The sequence below is a fragment of the Podarcis tiliguerta genome, assembly GCF_965153285.1.
Source record: "Podarcis tiliguerta genome assembly, chromosome: 8".
Lineage (NCBI taxonomy): Eukaryota > Metazoa > Chordata > Lepidosauria > Squamata > Lacertidae > Podarcis > Podarcis tiliguerta.
Genome location: NC_139541.1, coordinates 85,581,431 through 85,599,420, shown reverse-complemented (window position 1 = coordinate 85,599,420; position 17,990 = coordinate 85,581,431). Strand labels below are relative to the sequence as shown.

The window sequence follows — 17,990 nt, the reverse complement described above, 5'->3', positions numbered from 1 at the left end:
TGTCAATTTGTACCAAAAAAAAAAAAAAAGAAAAGAAAAGAAAACACTGTTGCTGTAGGTAGGTTTTATTTTATTTGTTTTTTATCTTATATTTTGGAAATGTACATCCAGGTTTTGCCCCCCCCCCAAGAGATTGGGGCCCTAAACTATAGCTTGTTTAGCTTTTACACAAACCCGGCCCTGGGCGTGACGGACTTAGTTCTGCTCATTTCGTTGGGTCTGCTCCGAGTGGAACTTAACTGGCGTCAACCCTGCAAGTTTCTTTTACCTGCCAAGCCTTCTCGACCTCCGGAGTCCAGTGTTCTTTCAGAATGGGCTGGACAGCTTGCATGAACTGAGCACCTACGTACTGGGGGAGAAATCCAGAGAAGGGAGGGTTATTTGGGGAGGTCAAAAGAGAGAGGAAGAAGAGAAGGCAGGTTGTATTCTCTACTCAGCCCCATCTTTTGATTCTGGAAACGAGGAGCAGGGAAGAACCATCCAGTTCCGGCAAAATCTGGGGGTCTTTAATTCTCTTTTTCTTGGATGGTATGGATGCACAGTGCATAGGAATGGGTGAATCTGCCATTTACCTTCCCACCAGAGTGGTACCTATTTATCTACTTGTACTTTTTGGCGTGCTTTCGAACTGCTAGGTTGGCAGGAGCAGGGACCGAGCAACGGGAGCTCACCCCGTCATGGGGATTTGAACCGCTGACCTTCCGATTGGCAAGTCCTAGCTCTGTGGTTTAACCCACAGCACTACCCACGTCCCTAACAATAATTGACGATCCTCAAAAGGTGACAATGAACTAAAAACAGATTGAAACTCACATCAACTTTCTAAATAGCTGGGTAAAAGGTAAAGGTAAAGGTATCCCTGACCATTCGGTCCAGTCGTGGCCGACTCTGGGGTTGCGGCGCTCATCTCGCTTTATTGGCCGAGGGAGCCGGCATACAGCTTCCGGTCATGTGGCCAGCATGACTGAGCCGCTTCTGGCAAACCAGAGCAGCGCACGGAAACGCCGTTTACCTTCCCGCCGGAGCGGTACCTATTTATCTACTTGCACTTTGACGTGCTTCGAACTGCTAGGTTGGCAGGAGCAGGGACCGAGCAACGGGAGCTCACCCCGGCACGGGGATTCAAACCACCGACCTTCCGATCAGCAAGTCCTGAGCTCTGTGGTTTAACCCACAGTGTCCCCCGTGTCCCCCAAATAGCTGGGTAGGCTTCTCTAAATGTTTTTAGCAGGCACGGGAAAGCATACAGGGAAGGCATGTGCCTGATATCAAGGTGCAGGGAGTTCCACAGATGCTGCCACACTGAAAGATCGATTTCTTCCAAATGTGGACCAGGTGGCACCTGTAGCAATGGAAGTTCTGACGGAGGTGAAGTATCAATCAAGGATTTCCTGGCTGCAGCTTCCAGATCTAACAAATTCCTCTCCCGTCTTTCCCGCAAACTACGTTAATCTGTGGGGCCGCAGAGGGGGCTGCCTGCCCCTGCCTTCCTCACCTCATAGTACTTGGGGGGTGCCTTGTACCGGAAGTGATTCCTGCCCAGCTCAAAGGCCAACTGCTCCAGTTTGTCCTCCTGGTCGAGCCGCGCCACGCTCTTCTCGATGAACGACATCACTCTGGCGACGGAAGGAGGGCATGGAAGAGACAGAGAAGGAAGCTTGGCGTCAGAACAGCCACGGGTGGAAGCCCACAACGCGCATTCAGACACATGCTGTCTCTATGGGATGTAACAGAAGCAATCGAGTACAACATTTCCTGTTTGCCCAGAGTGGACATGCAGGGCATGTTGGTCCAGCCAGGAGGACTTCCTGTCACACCTGGTCTGGAGCATCCTCAGGTAGAATGAAGCAATGATTCTTCAACATCATGGGTAGGCAAACTAAGGCCCGGGGGCCGGATCCAGCCCAATCGCTTTCTAAATCTGACCTGCGGACGGTCCAGGAATCAGCGTGTTTTTACATGAGTAGAATGTGTCCTTTTATTTAAAATGCATCTCTGGGTTATTTGTGGGGCCTGCCTGGTGTTTTTACATGAGTAGAATGTGTGCTTTTATTTAAAATGCATCTCTGGGTTATGTGTGGGGCATGGGAATTCATTAATCCCCCCCCCCCCAAAAAAATATAGTCTGGCCCACCACAAGGTTTGAGGGACAGTGGACCGGCCCCCTGCTGAAAAAGTTTGCTGACTCCTGTTCAACATCAACTTCGTTGGACTGGTCATGTTGTGCGGATGCCTGATGATCGTCTTCCAAAGCAACTACTCTATTCCGAGCTTAAGAATGGAAAGCGTAATGCTGGTGGTCAACAAAAGAGGTTTAAAGACTCTCTCAAGGCAATTTTTTTTAAAAAAATGTAGTATAAACACTGACAACTGGGAAACACTGGCCTGCGAGCGCTCCAGTTGGTGAACAGCCTTGACCCAAGGTGCCGTGGGCTTTGAAGACACTCGAACTCAGGACGCAAGGGAGAAACGTGCTAAGAGGAAGGCACGCTTGGCAAACCCTCACCGTGATCAACTCCTGCCGGGAAACCAATGTCCCCACTGTGGAAGGACGTGCGGATCCAGAATTGGCCTCCACAGTCACTTGCGGACTCACTGTTAAGACCGTGTTCATGAAAAACAATCTTACTCTGCTACAAGGGATTGCTGAAGAAGAAGAAGAAGAAGAAAAAGAAGAAGAAGAAGAAGAAGAGGAGGAGGAAGAAGAGATGGGTGTGACCCTGGAAGACCCTGGTAAAAGGCTGGTCATGCAGCCATCTTCCCTTCTTCATTTTATTCCATCCTGATGCCTTTTGCTGTCTGCTGGCTCTCAGGCAGCAACACATGGGCTCAATCATCAATGGGATGAACCCACACTCTCTTCTGTAACTACAAGCTTAAGCCTGCCTTCAGGATCACACTGTGGCCTGAATGTGAGGAAACTTCTTATTACTTTTAAGAGAAGGCTGGTGTGTCTTTTGAAAGGGGAACAAAGGGGATTTACCAGGAACTAATCCGATCTGGATAAGCCAGACTCGATTGCTTAACTGAAGAGATTGTAATGAATTTACCAACTAGTCCATGGGGTCACGAAGAGTCGGACACGACTAAACAACTAAACAACAACAAAGTTTATTGCGCAACAGGTTCAAAGAGGAATTTTGAACCCTGAGGATGGGGTAACAAAGACTTTTAAAACTTTCCCACCATATCCCAGAATACAGTTCGTACAGCATCATTGCTGCATCACTGAGATGTCACAAAAGGGGAAGGGTAGACAGGGATTACACTCGTTTCACCTTGGCAAACATGTCCAGACAAATCCTTGGTCCAAGATTAGCATAAACAGACATGGCAGGGCAAGACTCAGGTATAAGATTAGCCTAGGCAAACACCTCTGAAGTCCCACCACCCAAAGTACAATAGAACTTCCTTTGCATGTCTGGCCCCTTGGCAAGTGAAATATACTCGGAGTCGAGAGCGGATTTCATGCACTTTATTCAGCTCATAGTGGTGAGGAGGAATGGAAGTTCCCCCAACATATCTGCTTTATATACATTATTTACACAATGGGCCCCACGTGATTGGCTAATTCCGGGATTCTCCTGTAGGCCAATCAGGTTGCGGATTCCCTTCCACCTGGAGCTGGATTGGGTGGCTCCTGTGGACCAATCAGACTGCTGCATTCTGGGTCCCATTGTTCTAGGACCAACCAGACTGCTGCATTTTGGATCCTATTCAACTCAGTACATAACAGCAAGTTTGGTGATAGCATTAGGCTTTCCTTGGACAACAATCAGCTCAGCAATTGTCACCTCTGGGAACTTCCTGGAGTCCTTTTTCATGTGGAAAATAGCTTTGGAATGGAGGAAACTGGCAAAGGAGTTGATTTTATATTATTTTTAAAGCTAGGAAACTTCCCTGAGCTGCCATAATTTCCATAACACCTACGAGGTGCTACATGAAGTTCTTCTATTATTATTATTATTATTATTATTATTATTATTATTATTATTATCATTATCATTATCATTATCATTATCATCTGTCCTGAATCTCCCAACTTTCAGCTTCAGACCCAGAGAAGAGGGGCTGCTTTTGGCGCTACCCACCTGAGGCCGTGGGCCTGGAGTTCCTTGCTCATCTTCAGCTGCTGCAGGTCATCAATGTCCCGGAAGAGGAAGAAAACGTCTTTGCACTCTGGGTGGGTCTCAAACAGTCTGCAGAAGTAATAAGAGGAGAAGCTTCAGTTCTCTGGGTTATACAGAGGGAAGGCTTTCCTCACCATAAGGCTCACCCACCGACGCCACTCTCCGACCACCAGGGCCGGATTTAGATGGACTAGAAGGAAATGGAAGAGGGTTATCAACAAAACCGAGTGAAGCCAAGGATGGCGACGGGGATTTGAAATCCTGCAATTCACAATTTCTCCTCTAAAGGACATAAGATGTTATTGTTGTAATACCATGGTGGTTTTTGAAATTGCATAAAAATTAAAATTAACACTGAAAAACTTTTGCAATAACCGAACTTTTAAAAAATTTTTTTGTAAGAATAGCGCTGCAACTTCTTTTTCCTAAAAAGTAATGCTTATTCCACGATAGGTTTACAAAGTTTGGTTATTGCAAAAGTTTTTCAGTGTTAAAACATGCACAAAAGTTAAGATTAACACTGAAAAACTTTTGCAATAACCGAACTTTGTAAACCTTTTGTGGAATAAGCATTACTTATCCCATTCTTCGGCGATCAGCCTTCTTTGTGGTCCAGCTCTCAATTCCATACATCACTACTGGGGAAAACCAGAGCTTGAACTGTACGGACCTTTGTTGGCAAGGTAATGTCTCTGCTTTTTAAGATGCTGTCTACTTTTAAATACGGCCAACTCCAATCCACACAGAAATACGTGCTCCCAGGAGAGGGTGGTGTTGGATAGCTGATTCCGAGCTCTTTGCAGCTGATCTTTGTTCCTGCCACAAAGTCCTGCTTTGGGGAAATTAACAGGAAATGTCTAATGCGTTGCAGCTGGAATCGGTTCTGGGGAAATATGCAAATAATCCATTTGTTTTAAGAAGACAAGAAGAGTTCAGTGGGATCGCCACAGTTCTTTTTTTTCTAACTCATCATCCTGATAGGAGCCACCCAGATGCGTACAGTGGTGCCTCGCAAGACAAAATTAATTCGTTCCGTGAGTCTCTTCGTCTAGCGGTTTTTTCGTCTTGCGAAGCAACCCTATTAGCGGCTTAGCGCTATTAGCGGTTTAGCGGCTTAGCGCTATTAGCGGTTTAGCGGCTATTAGCGGCTATTAAAGGCTTAAGGGATTAGCGGATTAGCTGCTAAAAGGCTATTAGCGGTTTAGCGGCTTAGAAAAAGGGGTTGGGGAGCGGAAAAAAATCTCAAGACTTGCAAGACATTTTCGTCTTGCGAAGCAAGCCCATAGGGAAATTCGTCCTGCGAAGCGCATCGAAAAACGGAAAACCCTTTCGTCTAGCGGGTTTTCCGTCTTGCGAGGCATTCGTCTTGCGGGGCACCACTGTACTTGGGAAACCTACAAGCAAGGAGATGATGTTCTGATGTGTGGAAGCTGCTAACCAGTTTCCCAGTGTGGATTTAACAGGAGAGAGGGGGCTGGAGCTCCCCCAATGGTGTTCAGTGTGGGATGTGATCCATGAGAAGCAGTCAAGTATAACATTCCTTGTTTTCCTAGAGTGGACATGCAAGGGGATGTTTGGTCCAGCCAGTCAAAGCTTCCTGTTCCTCCTGGCTGGAGCATCCTTCTTTTTGCATGTGATAGAAGGTGGGCGTGACCTTACCTGTCCAGGTAACAAAAGAACGAGTCACGCAGCACATATCTCTTTTTCACTTCCTTCGTCATTTGATCAGCTTCTAGCTAGGACTGGATTATTCCCCCGATGGGGTAGATCCACATGTACATACAGTAATACCTATACTTACGTTCACCTCCGGTTAAGTATCCTTTGAGATATGTACGCGACAAACCTGGAACTATTTTTCCGGGTTTCGCCACACATGCATGCACAGAAGTGCTCTACGCATCTCACACATGCGCAAAAGCAGCACCTCTGGTTGTGAATTCCTCAGGATTTGACCGGAGCTCCGGAACGGATCCCGTTCACAACTGGAGGTACCACTGTATTTGTAACTAAGTCTGCTTTCAGGGATCCAACTGTGAACTGATGTGAGTAAATTTATTTTATTGACTTTGAATAAGACGGTGGTGTCTTTATTCTTTTAAGAGGGATTAAAGGGAACTTACCAGGAACGTACAATTCAATCTGAGACAGACTGAATTGTATAATATAGTGGTACCTCGGGTTAAGAACTTAATTCGTTCTGGAGGTCCGTTCTTAACCTGAAACTGTTCTTAACCCGAAGCACCACTTTAGCTAATGGGGCCTCCTGCTGCTGCCGCGCCGCCACTGCGTGATTTCTGTTCTCATCCTGAAGCAAAGTTCTTTACCCGAGGTACTATTTCTGGGTTAGCGGAGTCTGTAACCTGAAGCGTCTGTAACCCGAGGTACCACTGTAGTGAGAGGCTCACACGAGCCTGCAACCAGCTATCTGCTGTGCTTGTAAAAAGGGGAATATAAACTCTGCTAATGAATAAGACTGCGGTGTCTTTATTCTTTTAAGGGTTCAAGGGAACTTGCCAGGAACGTACAATTCAATCTGAGACAGACTGAATTGTATAATAGTGAGAGGCTCACACGAGCCTGCAACCAGCTATCTGCTGTGCTTGTAAAAAGGGGAATGTAAACTCTGCTAAGAAACTTGCTAGTGCAAGTTAGGAAGGATATTAATAGACAATATATCCCCTCCTGCCACCCTCAACATTCCCACACTCAGTTCCTCCCTTCCAACTGTACCTTTTCCTGCCCACAACTGCTGAGATTGGGGCGGTATGCTTCTTGCTACCGGCCATCCCAGAGACATTAGACCTTTACTTTCCAGCCTTGTCTACAAATGCCAGGTGAGATTTGGGGACGCATCCTGGCAAGGGTCACAGTCTGTCTACTGCAGCGCCTGGCCTGCAATTCTACATTCTGACTGACAATGGGGTGGTGCCACCAAGCCAGCAAGCAAACAAGGCCAAGCACTGCAAGCAGCCAGAAACACTGCTTCCCTGCAGGCAGGCAGCAATGGCACTGGTGCAGACAACACTCAGGCCGATGTAGGCAGGCTGGGAGAGCAGAGCAGGCAGGGGCCAAGGTGGTGCAAATGAGTCCCTCCCTGCTTACTCCTCTGCAGGTCCGCTTCCCAGGCAAACACAAATTGTATGGGATGGGGAGGTTTTGCTATGTTGTTGTTGTTTAGTTGTTTAGTGGTGTCCACCTCTTCGTGACCCCCTGGACCAGAGCACGCCAGGCCCTCCTGTCTTCCACTGCCTTTGGTCAGACTCATGTTTGTAGCTTTGAGAACACTGTTCCACCATCTCGTCTCTGCCGTCCCCTTCTCCTTGTGCCCTCCATCTTTCCCAATATCAGGGTCTTTTCCAGGGAGTCTTCTCTTCTCAGGAGGTGGCCATAGTCTTGGAGCCTCAGCTTCAGGATCTGTCCTTCCAGTGAGCACTCAGGGCTGATTTCCTTCAGAATGGAGAGGTTGGATCTTCTTGCAGTCCATGGGACTCTCCAGAGTCTCCTCCAGCACCACAATTCAAAAGCATCCATTCTTCGGCGATCAGCCTTCTTTATGGTCCAGCTCTCACTTCCATACATCACTACTGGGAAAACCACAGCTTGAACTATACGGACCTTTGTTGGCAAGGTGATGTCTCTGCTTTTTAAGATGCTGTCTAGGTTTTGCTATAGGGTTGCCATATTTCAGAAAGTAAAACTGTTGAGCTTTTTTTAAAAGGGGAAACCACCGAAATTGTTTCGCTTTCTTAAGGAAACCCCCCCAAAAGCCACGATTTTCCGGTTGACTTGCCTAAGATCCAGGACAACCAGGTTGCCGGACATACAGCATCCCTATTTTATAATAATTTTAGCATGAGAATTAGTACTTTTTACGACTTTGGTGGTCAACAGAATGGTCTGTCCTCCAGCTTGAAAGAAAGTAGTCTTATATTTTCATTTTTGGTATTTCTTGAAGGATAGTTACACATTCTTACATATCAGAGATTTACAGCGCAGCGCCATACATGCCTCCTCAGAAGTATGTCCCCTTGATTTCAAAGCATCTCTTCAGCCCTAAGAGTAAAGGTAAAGGGACCCCTGACCATTAGGTCCAGTCGTGGCCGACTCTGGGGTTGCGGCGCTCATCTCGCTTTATTGGCCGAGGGAGCCGGCGTACAGCTTCCGGGTCATGTGGCCAGCATGACTAAGCCGCTTCTGGCGAACCAGAGCAGCGCACAGAAACGCCGTTTACCTTCCCTCCAGAGCGGTACCTATTTATCTACTTGCACTTTGACGTGCTTTCAAACTGCTAGGTGGGCAGGAGCAGGGACCGAGAAATGGGAGCTCACCCCGTGGTGGGGATTCGAACCGCCAACCTTCTGATCGGCAACTCCTAGGCTCTGTGGTTTAACACACAGAGCCACCCGCGTCCCTTACTATGTTCTGTGACTGCTAGCTAAAGCCTGCCTTCAGGGATCATACTGTGAACTGAATGTGAGTAAATTTCTTGTTGCTTTTAAGGAGAGACTCTTGTGTCTTTATTCTTTTAAGGGTGATAAAAGGGGACACCAGGAATAATCCAATCTGCTTAAATAAAGAGATTCAAAGAAATGGAGGCAGTGAGAGATTTTACTTTCTTGGGCTCCATGATCACTGCAGATGGTAACAGCAGCCACGAAATTAAAAGACTCCTGCTTCTTGGGAGAAAAGCAATGACAAACTTAGACAGCATCTTTTTTTTTTAATTAAAAAATATATATTTTATTAAGGGTTTTCTTGTTTTACCTAGGCAGCATCTTAAAAAGCAGAGACATCACCTTGCTAACCAAGGTCCGTATAGTTCAAGCTCTGGTTTTCCCAGTAGTGATGTATGGAAGTGAGAGCTGGACCATCAAGAAGGCTGATTGCCAAAGAATGGATGCTTTTGAATTCTGGTGCTGGAGGAGACTCTTGAGAGTCCCATGGACTGCAAGAAAATCAAACCTCTCCATTCTGAAAGAAATCAGCCCTGAGTGCTCACTGGAAGGACAGATCCTGAAGCTGAGGCTCCAAGACTTTGGCCAAATCATGAGAAGAGAAGACTCCCTGGAAAAGACCCTGATGCTGGGAAAGATGGAGGGCACAAGGAGAAGGGGACGACAGAGGACCAGATGGTGGGACAGTGTTCTCGAAGCTACCAGCATGAGTTTGACCAAACTGCGGGAGGCAGTGGAAGACAGGAGGGCCCGGCGTGCTCTGGTCCAGGGGGTCACGAAGAGGCGGACACGACTAAACGACTAAACAACAACAACAACAACAACAACAACAAAGAGATTCAGACAAATCTGAAAACCAGCTTCCTGCCGCATCGAGGGGGAACTGGTTTGCTACATGACTCACTAGGGTGAGTGAAGGAAGGGTAACATTTAATCAATATATCCTCTCCTACTATCCTTAACGTTCCCACAAGGACAGATGCAGATTCACTCCCCTTTAAGGGCTGGACTGGATTAAGGCAGAGGCAACTGTTGATGTGGCCTCTTGGCTCTCACCGACAGGGTAGCGTTTAATATCAAAGGCTGGGGAGGAGGCGATAAAACTCTTGCAAAAGGCAGGCAGTGTTTGATTCTTGCAAAATCCCCCAAAGATTTGCCGTGGCTTTATTAGCCGTTATCTGTGAGTTTTCCAACATGCTCAGGTATAAGTTAAATATGGATAAGGGGTTTAAAGCAGAGAAGGCTCAGCAAGCAGGATATAAGCTTTGAAAATTGGATTGGAATTTAATAACGCGTCCTAATTAACTGAGGAGAAGGATTAGCTCAGACCTGAGCGAACGGATTAGATTGAATCAGGAGACAATGTTTGCACCAACCCAGGAGGATTTTGATCAGTGGGGGAAATTCAATCAGTCACGACCGCCTATTAAAATATCAGTTGTATGCCTAAATTCGTGTTCTTTTTGCAGGATCCCCATACGGCGGTAAAATGCGTCTCTGTGGCTGTGTACACCTCATAACTTTAAGGCGCATGATTCCGCCCCCTCCCCCCCCCAAAAAGAATCAAGAGAAGTGAAGTTTGCTAAGGGTGCTGGGAATTATAGCTCAGCGGGGTTGGTGCAAGCAACAGTTCCCAGCAACACGAGGCACTTGCAGACTGTCAGTTTTTGCAGGGGTGGTGTCAGGAACCGTGCTGAGGAGGGCTGCAATGAGGACAACAGTATAGATTTGGAACAACGGTTTGCAGAGGGACATAGTTCAGAAGGCAGAAGCTGGGAAATACTGGATGGGGAACAGCTAGGAGAAGAAACACTGGGAGATTCACAGTCTCTGGACAGCATTCCTCCGCTCTCGCCAAGGTCAAGAAGAGCTCGGAAAGTGGCAGAACAGAAAGCACACACAGCACAGAGGGAACAAGCTCAGATTACAAGACGTAGATGTGATGTAGATTAATAGGGACATAAAGGGCGCGGGTGGCGCTGTGGGTTAAACCACAGAGCCTAGGGCTTGCCGATCAGAAGGTTGGTGGTTCGAATCCCCGCGACGGGGTGAGCTCCCGTTGCTCGGTCCCTGCTCCTGCTAACCTAGCAGTTCGAAAGCACCTCAAAGTGCAAGTAGATAAATAGGTACCACTCCAGCGGGAAGGTAAATGGCGTTTCCATGCGCTGCTCTGGTTTTGCCAGAAGCAGCTTAGTCCTGCTGGCCGCATGACCCGGAAGCTGTACGCCGGCTCCCTTGGCCAAGCGAGATGAGCGCACAACCCCAGAGTCATCTGCGACTGGACCTAATGGTCAGGGGTCCCTTTACCTTTAAGGGAGTGGAATCCTTAATTGGGAGCATCGCCATTCCTAGGAGATGATGATGATGATGATGATAATGATAATGATAATGATAATGATAATGATAATAATTTATTTATACCCCGCCCATCTGGCTGGGTTTCCCCAGCCACTCTGGGTGGCTTCCAACCGAATATTAAAAACAATACAGCACCAAACATTAAAAACTTCCCTAAACAGGGCCACCTTCAGTTGTCTTTAAAAAGTAAAATAGTTGTTTATTGCCTTGACATCTGGTGGGAGGGTGTTCCACAGGGCAGGTGCCACTACCGAGAAGGCCCTCTGCCTGGTTCTCTGTAACCTCACTTCTCGCAGGGAGGGAACCACCAGAAGGCCCTCAAAGCTGGACCTCAGTGTCTGGGCTGAACGATGGGGGTGGAGACGCTCCTTCAAGTATGCTGGACCAAGGCCATTTAGGGCTTTAATGGTCAGCACCAACACTTTGAATTGTGCTCGGAAATGTACTGGGAGCCAATGTAAGTCTTTCAGGTGTTATGTGGTCTTGGCGGCCGCTCCCAGTCCCCAGTCTTGCTGCTGCATTCTGGATTAGTTGCAGTTTCCAGCTCACCTTCAAAGGGAGCCCCACGTAGAGCGCATTGCAGGAGTCCAAGCAAGAGATAACCAGAGCATGCACCACTCTGGCCAGACAGTCCAATGGCAGGTAGGGTCTCATCCTGCGGACCAGAAGGAGCTGGTAGACAGCTTCCCTGGACACAGAATTGACCTGTGCCTCCATGGACAGCTGTGAGTCCAGAATGACTCCCAGGCTGCTCACCTGGTCCTTCAGGGGCACAGTTACCCTATTCAGGACCAGGGAGTCCTCCACACCAGCCCGCCCCCTGTCCCCCCAAAACAGTACTTCTGTCTTGTCAGGATTCAACCTCAATCCTGAGATTTGCTCTTTGTTCTCTTGCTGCAATTCTTAGAGCTTCTAACTGGTAAGAAGACTCCTCTACCGTTGTTCTGCTCGTCTGCTGCCATGGGGGGAGAAAGCCAATTCCCTGAAACAGCCACATTTTGGGAATACTTTCCCCAAAGGTCAAACTTTTTGCAAGAAGGAATGTGACAGGGGAATCGCACCGGGAAATGAGAACGTAAGAACATAAAGACAAGCCTGCTGGGTCCGGCCAATGGCCCGTCCAGCCCAGCAGCCAACCAGATACCCAAATGGGAAACCAGGATTCGAACACAAGACCAGCTCTCCCCTCCTGCAGTTTCCAGCAGCTGGGATTCAGAAGCAGTGCTTCCTCCGACCGTGGAGTCAAGATCATAGTTTGGGCGCTGAAATCTCAGGGTCTGGGGTACACCTAACCTGCTCCCCTCCCCTCACATTTATTCGAGTCTTTGTTTTTATCATGCCAGTTAATTTTCATTTGCCATTCGAATCCATCATTTTCAGTTTTTGGAAGCCAGCTTGGAGCTTTGTGGTTTAGAAGAAGGAAGGCCAAGGCTATCCCTGACGAATCAATAAATAAATCAGCTGAAATATTATAAATGCCAAGCAGGCAAATCACAACCACACACACATGTCCAGGTTTGTGAAATTGTTATGTACTGAAGTTCTCACCCTGGGCCAGCAGGGGGATACTGTAGATAGTTTTCACTCAGGTCCACATATGCAAATAAGGGATCGGAAGTGACGTTCAGTGATTGGATAGTTACAGAAAGTGGTTACTGTTGCGCTGTAGTGGAGCTCTATATAAGCAGGCTGGCTGAACCCTTCAGTTCAGTTCAGTTCTGGCCTGTGAATAAACAAGAGCTGTTTGAAGAATCGCTGTGTCGTCTGATATGTTCACCCACAACTTAACAGAAATAATAATGTTGGTGGAGAAGCATTGAATTGTCTTTTGTAATGACCAGCTTATATACCGTTGTTAAAATTGCCAGTTTAATCGGGTTCAATTTGAGCACGAAAGATGTTAAATTGTTTTTATACGCAACAACAGCGGCAAGAGTATTGTTAGCCCAGAAATGGAAGCAAGAAGAAATTGCGACATAAGAAGAATGGCAAACAAAATTAATGGACTATGCAGACTTGGACAAAATGACAGGAAGGATTCGAAACCTGCGGGACCAGAGATTTAGAGAAGATTGGAAGAAGTATACGAATTATTTGAAGAGCAACTGTAATCAACAAATTACGCCAGTAGGACTACACAAAGCTGTGTAAGGAGAAATATATGAAGCGTTGCAAATTAGTGACAAAATAGTGATATTAGTTGTGAGCTAAATGTAATTGAAGAAATGGGAAATGAGTGATTAGATTGGAAAATTTTCAGATGAGATTGATGGAAGTAAAAAATTAAAATTGTATAAGATGTTAAAATATGTTTAATTACTGTTGAAAATGATATGTTGAAAATTAATAAAAATTTATATATATATATAGATAGATAGATAGATAGATATAGATATATAAAAAAACAATTTGAGCATGAAATGCGAGTGGGCAGAACCTTTGGCAGAGAGAGAGAGAGAGAGAGGTTCCTTCTGTTCTATTTTGGAATAACCGCTTGCAAAGATCCCCAGCTCAGAAGGACATCTGTTTCCTGTCTAGTAACATGTGTGGTTTTCATCTTCTCTAAAGCAACATTTGAAAAATCACCGGTGAGAACGGGGCGGGTCACAGTGCTGTCCGAGGCGGGTTTAAAAGGTAAAGGTAAAGGGACCCCTGAACATTAGGTCCAGTCGTGGCCGACTCTGGGGCTGCGGCGCTCATCTTGCTTTAGTGGCCGAGGGAGCCGGCGTACAGCTTCCGGGTCATGTGGCCAGCAGGACTAAGCCGCTTCTGGCGAACCAGAGCAGCGCACGGAAATGCCGTTTACCTTCCCGCCAGAGCGGTACCTATTTATCTACTTGCACTTTGACATGCTTTTGAACTGCTAGGTTGGCAGGAGCAGGGACTGAGCAACAGGAGCTCACCCCATTGAGGGGATTCAAACCACCGACCTTCTGATCGGCAAGTCCTAGGCTCTGTGGTTTAGACCATAGCGCCACACTCCCACGGTGTTCTGTGGGACGTACTCCTGAGTAAGTGCGTGGGCTCCCCGCTTCGAATGCCTTTGAGGATCCGCTCACTTCGAGGCCTGTCAATCATTTGCCGCCACGCAAATCAGGTTAAACGCTGGGGAGGAGGGCAAGGGGATTTAATGAGTGCTCTTGTGGGGAGAGAGAAATAGAAAAGAGAGGTGCTAATTAGGGAAGGGGGGGTGGCTATGGGGCGCCTCTTGCATGTGGGCTGCCTGGGGTGAAGTCTGAGGGGGTGTTATTTACTTAGCTGCACCTGACCCAGTTGCAGCCTGTTAATTAGGGAGAGAGCGCAAAATATGGTCTGAAGCTCAACATCGAAAAAATGAAGATCATGGCCACTGGTCCCATCACCTCCTGGCAAATAGAAAGGGAAGAAATGGAGGCAGTGAGAGATTTTACTTCTTGGGCCCCATGATCACTGGAGATGGTGACAGCAGTCACGAAATTAAAAGCAATGACAAACGTAGACAGCATCCTAAAAAGCAGAGACATCACCTTGCCAACAAAGGTCCGTATAGTTCAAGCTATGGTTTTCCCGGTAGTGATGTATGGAAGTGAGAGTTGGACCATCAAGAAGGCTGATCGCCGAAGAATGGATGCTTTTGAATTCTGGTGCTGGAGGAGACTCTTGAGAGTCCCATGGACTGCAAGAAGATCCAACCTCTCCATTCTGAAGGAAACCAGCCCTGAGTGCTCACTGGAAGGACAGATCCTGAAGCTGAGACTCCAAGACTTTGGCTACCTGAGGAGAAGAGAAGACTCCCTGGAAAAGACCCTGATGTTGGGAAAGATGGAGGGCACAAGGAGAAGGGGATGACAGAGGACCAGATGGTGGGACAGTGTTCTCGAAGCTACCAGCATGAGTTTGACCAAACTGCGGAAGGCGGCGGAAGACAGAAGTGCCTGGCGTGCTCTGGTCCAGGGGGTCACGAAGAGGCGGACACCACTAAACGACTAAACAACAACAACAAAATTAGGGAGAGGATGCAGGCAGCCAAGAAGCCAAAGGATGGAGAGGTGTTGATGGATTTCAAGCCAGCAGCGTGAGCACTTGAGGGAGCCCAGCAGGGGGCGCACACGAGTCACACTTAAGCCCTTTGCAGCCCGGAGAGTTTTTTTAAAATAAGAAATTATCCCTCCCTCCCACCTTTCCTTTCTGTCTCCCCTTCCCAGGGCCGGATTGAGGTTTGATGAGGCCCTAAGGAGCTCCTGAAGGCAATGGGGCCCTTTCTACGTCCAGCTGTCCTTTCTCAACAACAAATGGTCCCTGCTTTTTGTGTTGAATATATGCTAGATGGTCATTTATGGACCTAATAGGTATCTGAAGCCATTTGCACATGTGGCCACACACACACATATCTGAGCGGTTTACAACTGTACATAAAACCACAAAATAAAAACCATGGAAAAGTTAAAATCAGAAATCCACTAAGTATTATGGAAAGTTGTAGTCTTAATTGCCTCCATGGGGTGGCAGAATAGGAAAGTTTCCTGCAGATGTTTAAAAAGCATTTACAGAAGGTACCTGATTCTAGTGGCAGAGAGTTCCACAGGACTGGGCGGATGACCCGAAAGGCTCAGTTTCTTACAGTTGTCAAATGAGCCTCACCAGCTCAGGGAATGGCCAGCGATGCTCCTGCAGATGATCTCGGTGACTCAACTGGGATAGAAGGACGTTCCCTTTGTAAATTAATGCAAGGATTTTGAACTTGGTTTTGTGGGCAGCCAGTATGGGGCCAGATTGAGGTTTGATGAGGCCCTAAGCTCCTGAAGGTAATGGGGCCCTTTATATGTCCAGCTGTCCTTTGTCAACAACAAATTGTCGCTGTTTTTTGTCTTGAATATATGCTAGATGGTAATTGCTGGACCTAAGAGGTATCTCAAGCCCTTTGCCCATGTTTCCGTGCAACCAGTCCATGCAGAATGTGGGCACCCTATATATAGAAAGGAGCAAACCAGGGATATTTTAGGGAGCAGGCGGGCAGGCGGGGCCCAGGACTTACATCACAGGAGCCTACACAACACAAAACACGGTTGCTGTAGGTAGGTTTTATTTTATTTGCTTTTTATCTTATATTTTGCATATGTACATCTAGTGGGGTTTTTTTTCCTTTAATTTTTTTTGGGGGGCCCCAAGAGAGTGGGACCCTAAGCTATATGTAAATCCTGCACTTATCACTCCCACCCTTCCTTTCTGTCTCCCCTTTGTCCCATTTTTTTTACAACAGGGACTGTATATGACCGGACTCCTGGGCCAGCTCAGAATTCTGCATCAGATTTGGCAACCAGGGGAGCATTTTTTTAGTTTCAACCTGATTATAAACGTGTATATAGAGAGTTTAAAATTCTACCCATGTTAAATTGTTTTGTAATGACTTCCCCCTAGGCTTTTAGCTTCTCTTGTTCCTATCTGTAAGCCTTAAGTCCCCGTCAGGGGAAAACACAGTGTGTTTAATAAATAAATAAATCATCATCATCATCATCATCATCATCATCATCATCATCATGTGCTTTTTTGTTAAAAAATGTTTAGAGGTCCAGTCATACCTCATGTTACATTTGCTTCAGTTTGCGTGTTTTCAGGTTGCGTCCCACGGCGACCCGGAAGTACCGGAAAGGGTTACTTCTGGGTTTCGCTGATCGCACATGCGCATGCGCAGACGCGCAAAATGACATCATGTGCATGCGCAGAAACTGCGAATCGTGACCTGCGCAAACGCACAGATGCGGGTTGCGTTCCTTTCAGGTTGCGAATGGGCCTCCAGAACGGATCCCATTCGCAACCAGAGGTACCACTGTACTCTGATTTTGACTCAAGAAAAATCACCATTTTATACTTCAAATCGGGGAAAATAAATACAGTAAATGGACAATAGTACAAAGATTCACAAAATGTTCAGGGGCATGCATTTCTTTGGTTTCTGAATGTTGGAAGGTCCAAGGCCAGAGTATTGTTGGCCCAGAAATGGAAGCAAGAAGAATTACTGCTGAAAGAAGAATAGCAGACCAAATTAATGGACTACGCAGAATTAGATAAGATGACAGGAAGAATTTGAAACCTGCGGGACCAGAGAGTTACAGAAGTTTGGAATAAATACATGAACTATTTGAAGAGCAACTGTAATCAACAAATTATGCTAGCAGGACCACAAGAAGTTTTGTAAGGAGGAATATATGAAATATTGCAAAGAAGATAAAAAAGAGAGATGTTAGTTATGATACTTAAAAGTAATAGTGAAATTAAGAAACGGAAAAGGTTGGAAAAGTTTCAGATGTGATTGACGGAAGTAAAAAAAAAAATTGTATAAGATATAAAAATATGTTTTATAATTGTTGAAAATGATATGTTAAAAAATTAATAAATATATATATATAAAGGAAAGTCCAGGGCTGATAAAAGAAAGTACCGTATTTTTCGCTCTATAAGACACACCAGACCACAAGACGCACCTAGTTTTTGGAGGAGTAAAAACGAGAAAAAAAAATATTCTGAATCTCAGAAGCCAGAACAGCAAGAGGGATCGCTGCGCAGTGAAAGCAGCAATCCCACTTGCTGTTCTGGCTTCTGGGATAGCTGCGCAGCCTGCATTCGCTCCATAAGACGCACACACATTTCCCCTTACTTTTAGGAGGGAAAAAGTGAGTCTTATAGAGCAAAAAATATGGTACTTTTTCAGTGCACAGTTAAACTGTGGAACTCGCTGCCACCAACTCGGATGGACAAATTCATGGAGGAAAGAAAGGCTACTAGCCTAAGGTTACCAGACCCCGCCCCCCCATGAATCCGGGGACACTTTTCAACTTCATTGGATTTTGTATAGGGACTGATTTGTAAATCCGGGGACTGTCCCCGGGAAACGGGGACGTCTGGTAACCTTATATGAGCCACAACGACTCTGTTAAGTTGTGGGCGAACATATCAGACGACACAGCGATTCTTCCAAAGCAGCTCTTTATTTGTAAGCTGGAACAGAACTGAACTGAGGAGCTCAGTCAGCCTGCTTATATAGAGCTCCAGAACAATCGTAACTGTT

General features: G+C 46.5%; 1 protein-coding gene across 3 annotated transcripts in view; it reads right to left on the bottom strand.

Moving 5' to 3' along the window:
* Nucleotides 1-17,990, bottom strand: part of LOC310684626 (neuroglobin-like) — a 41,313-nt gene that overhangs the window by 2,770 nt on the left and 20,553 nt on the right. For all 3 annotated transcript variants that reach the window (XM_083456036.1, XM_083456037.1, XM_083456035.1), the window contains exons 3-5: nucleotides 4,092-4,199; nucleotides 1,496-1,616; nucleotides 269-349 (exon numbers count right to left, since the gene is read on the bottom strand). In XM_083456036.1, the coding sequence (XP_083312162.1) occupies nucleotides 269-349; nucleotides 1,496-1,616; nucleotides 4,092-4,199 (310 nt within the window). The remainder of the gene's footprint in view (nucleotides 1-268; nucleotides 350-1,495; nucleotides 1,617-4,091; nucleotides 4,200-17,990) is intronic.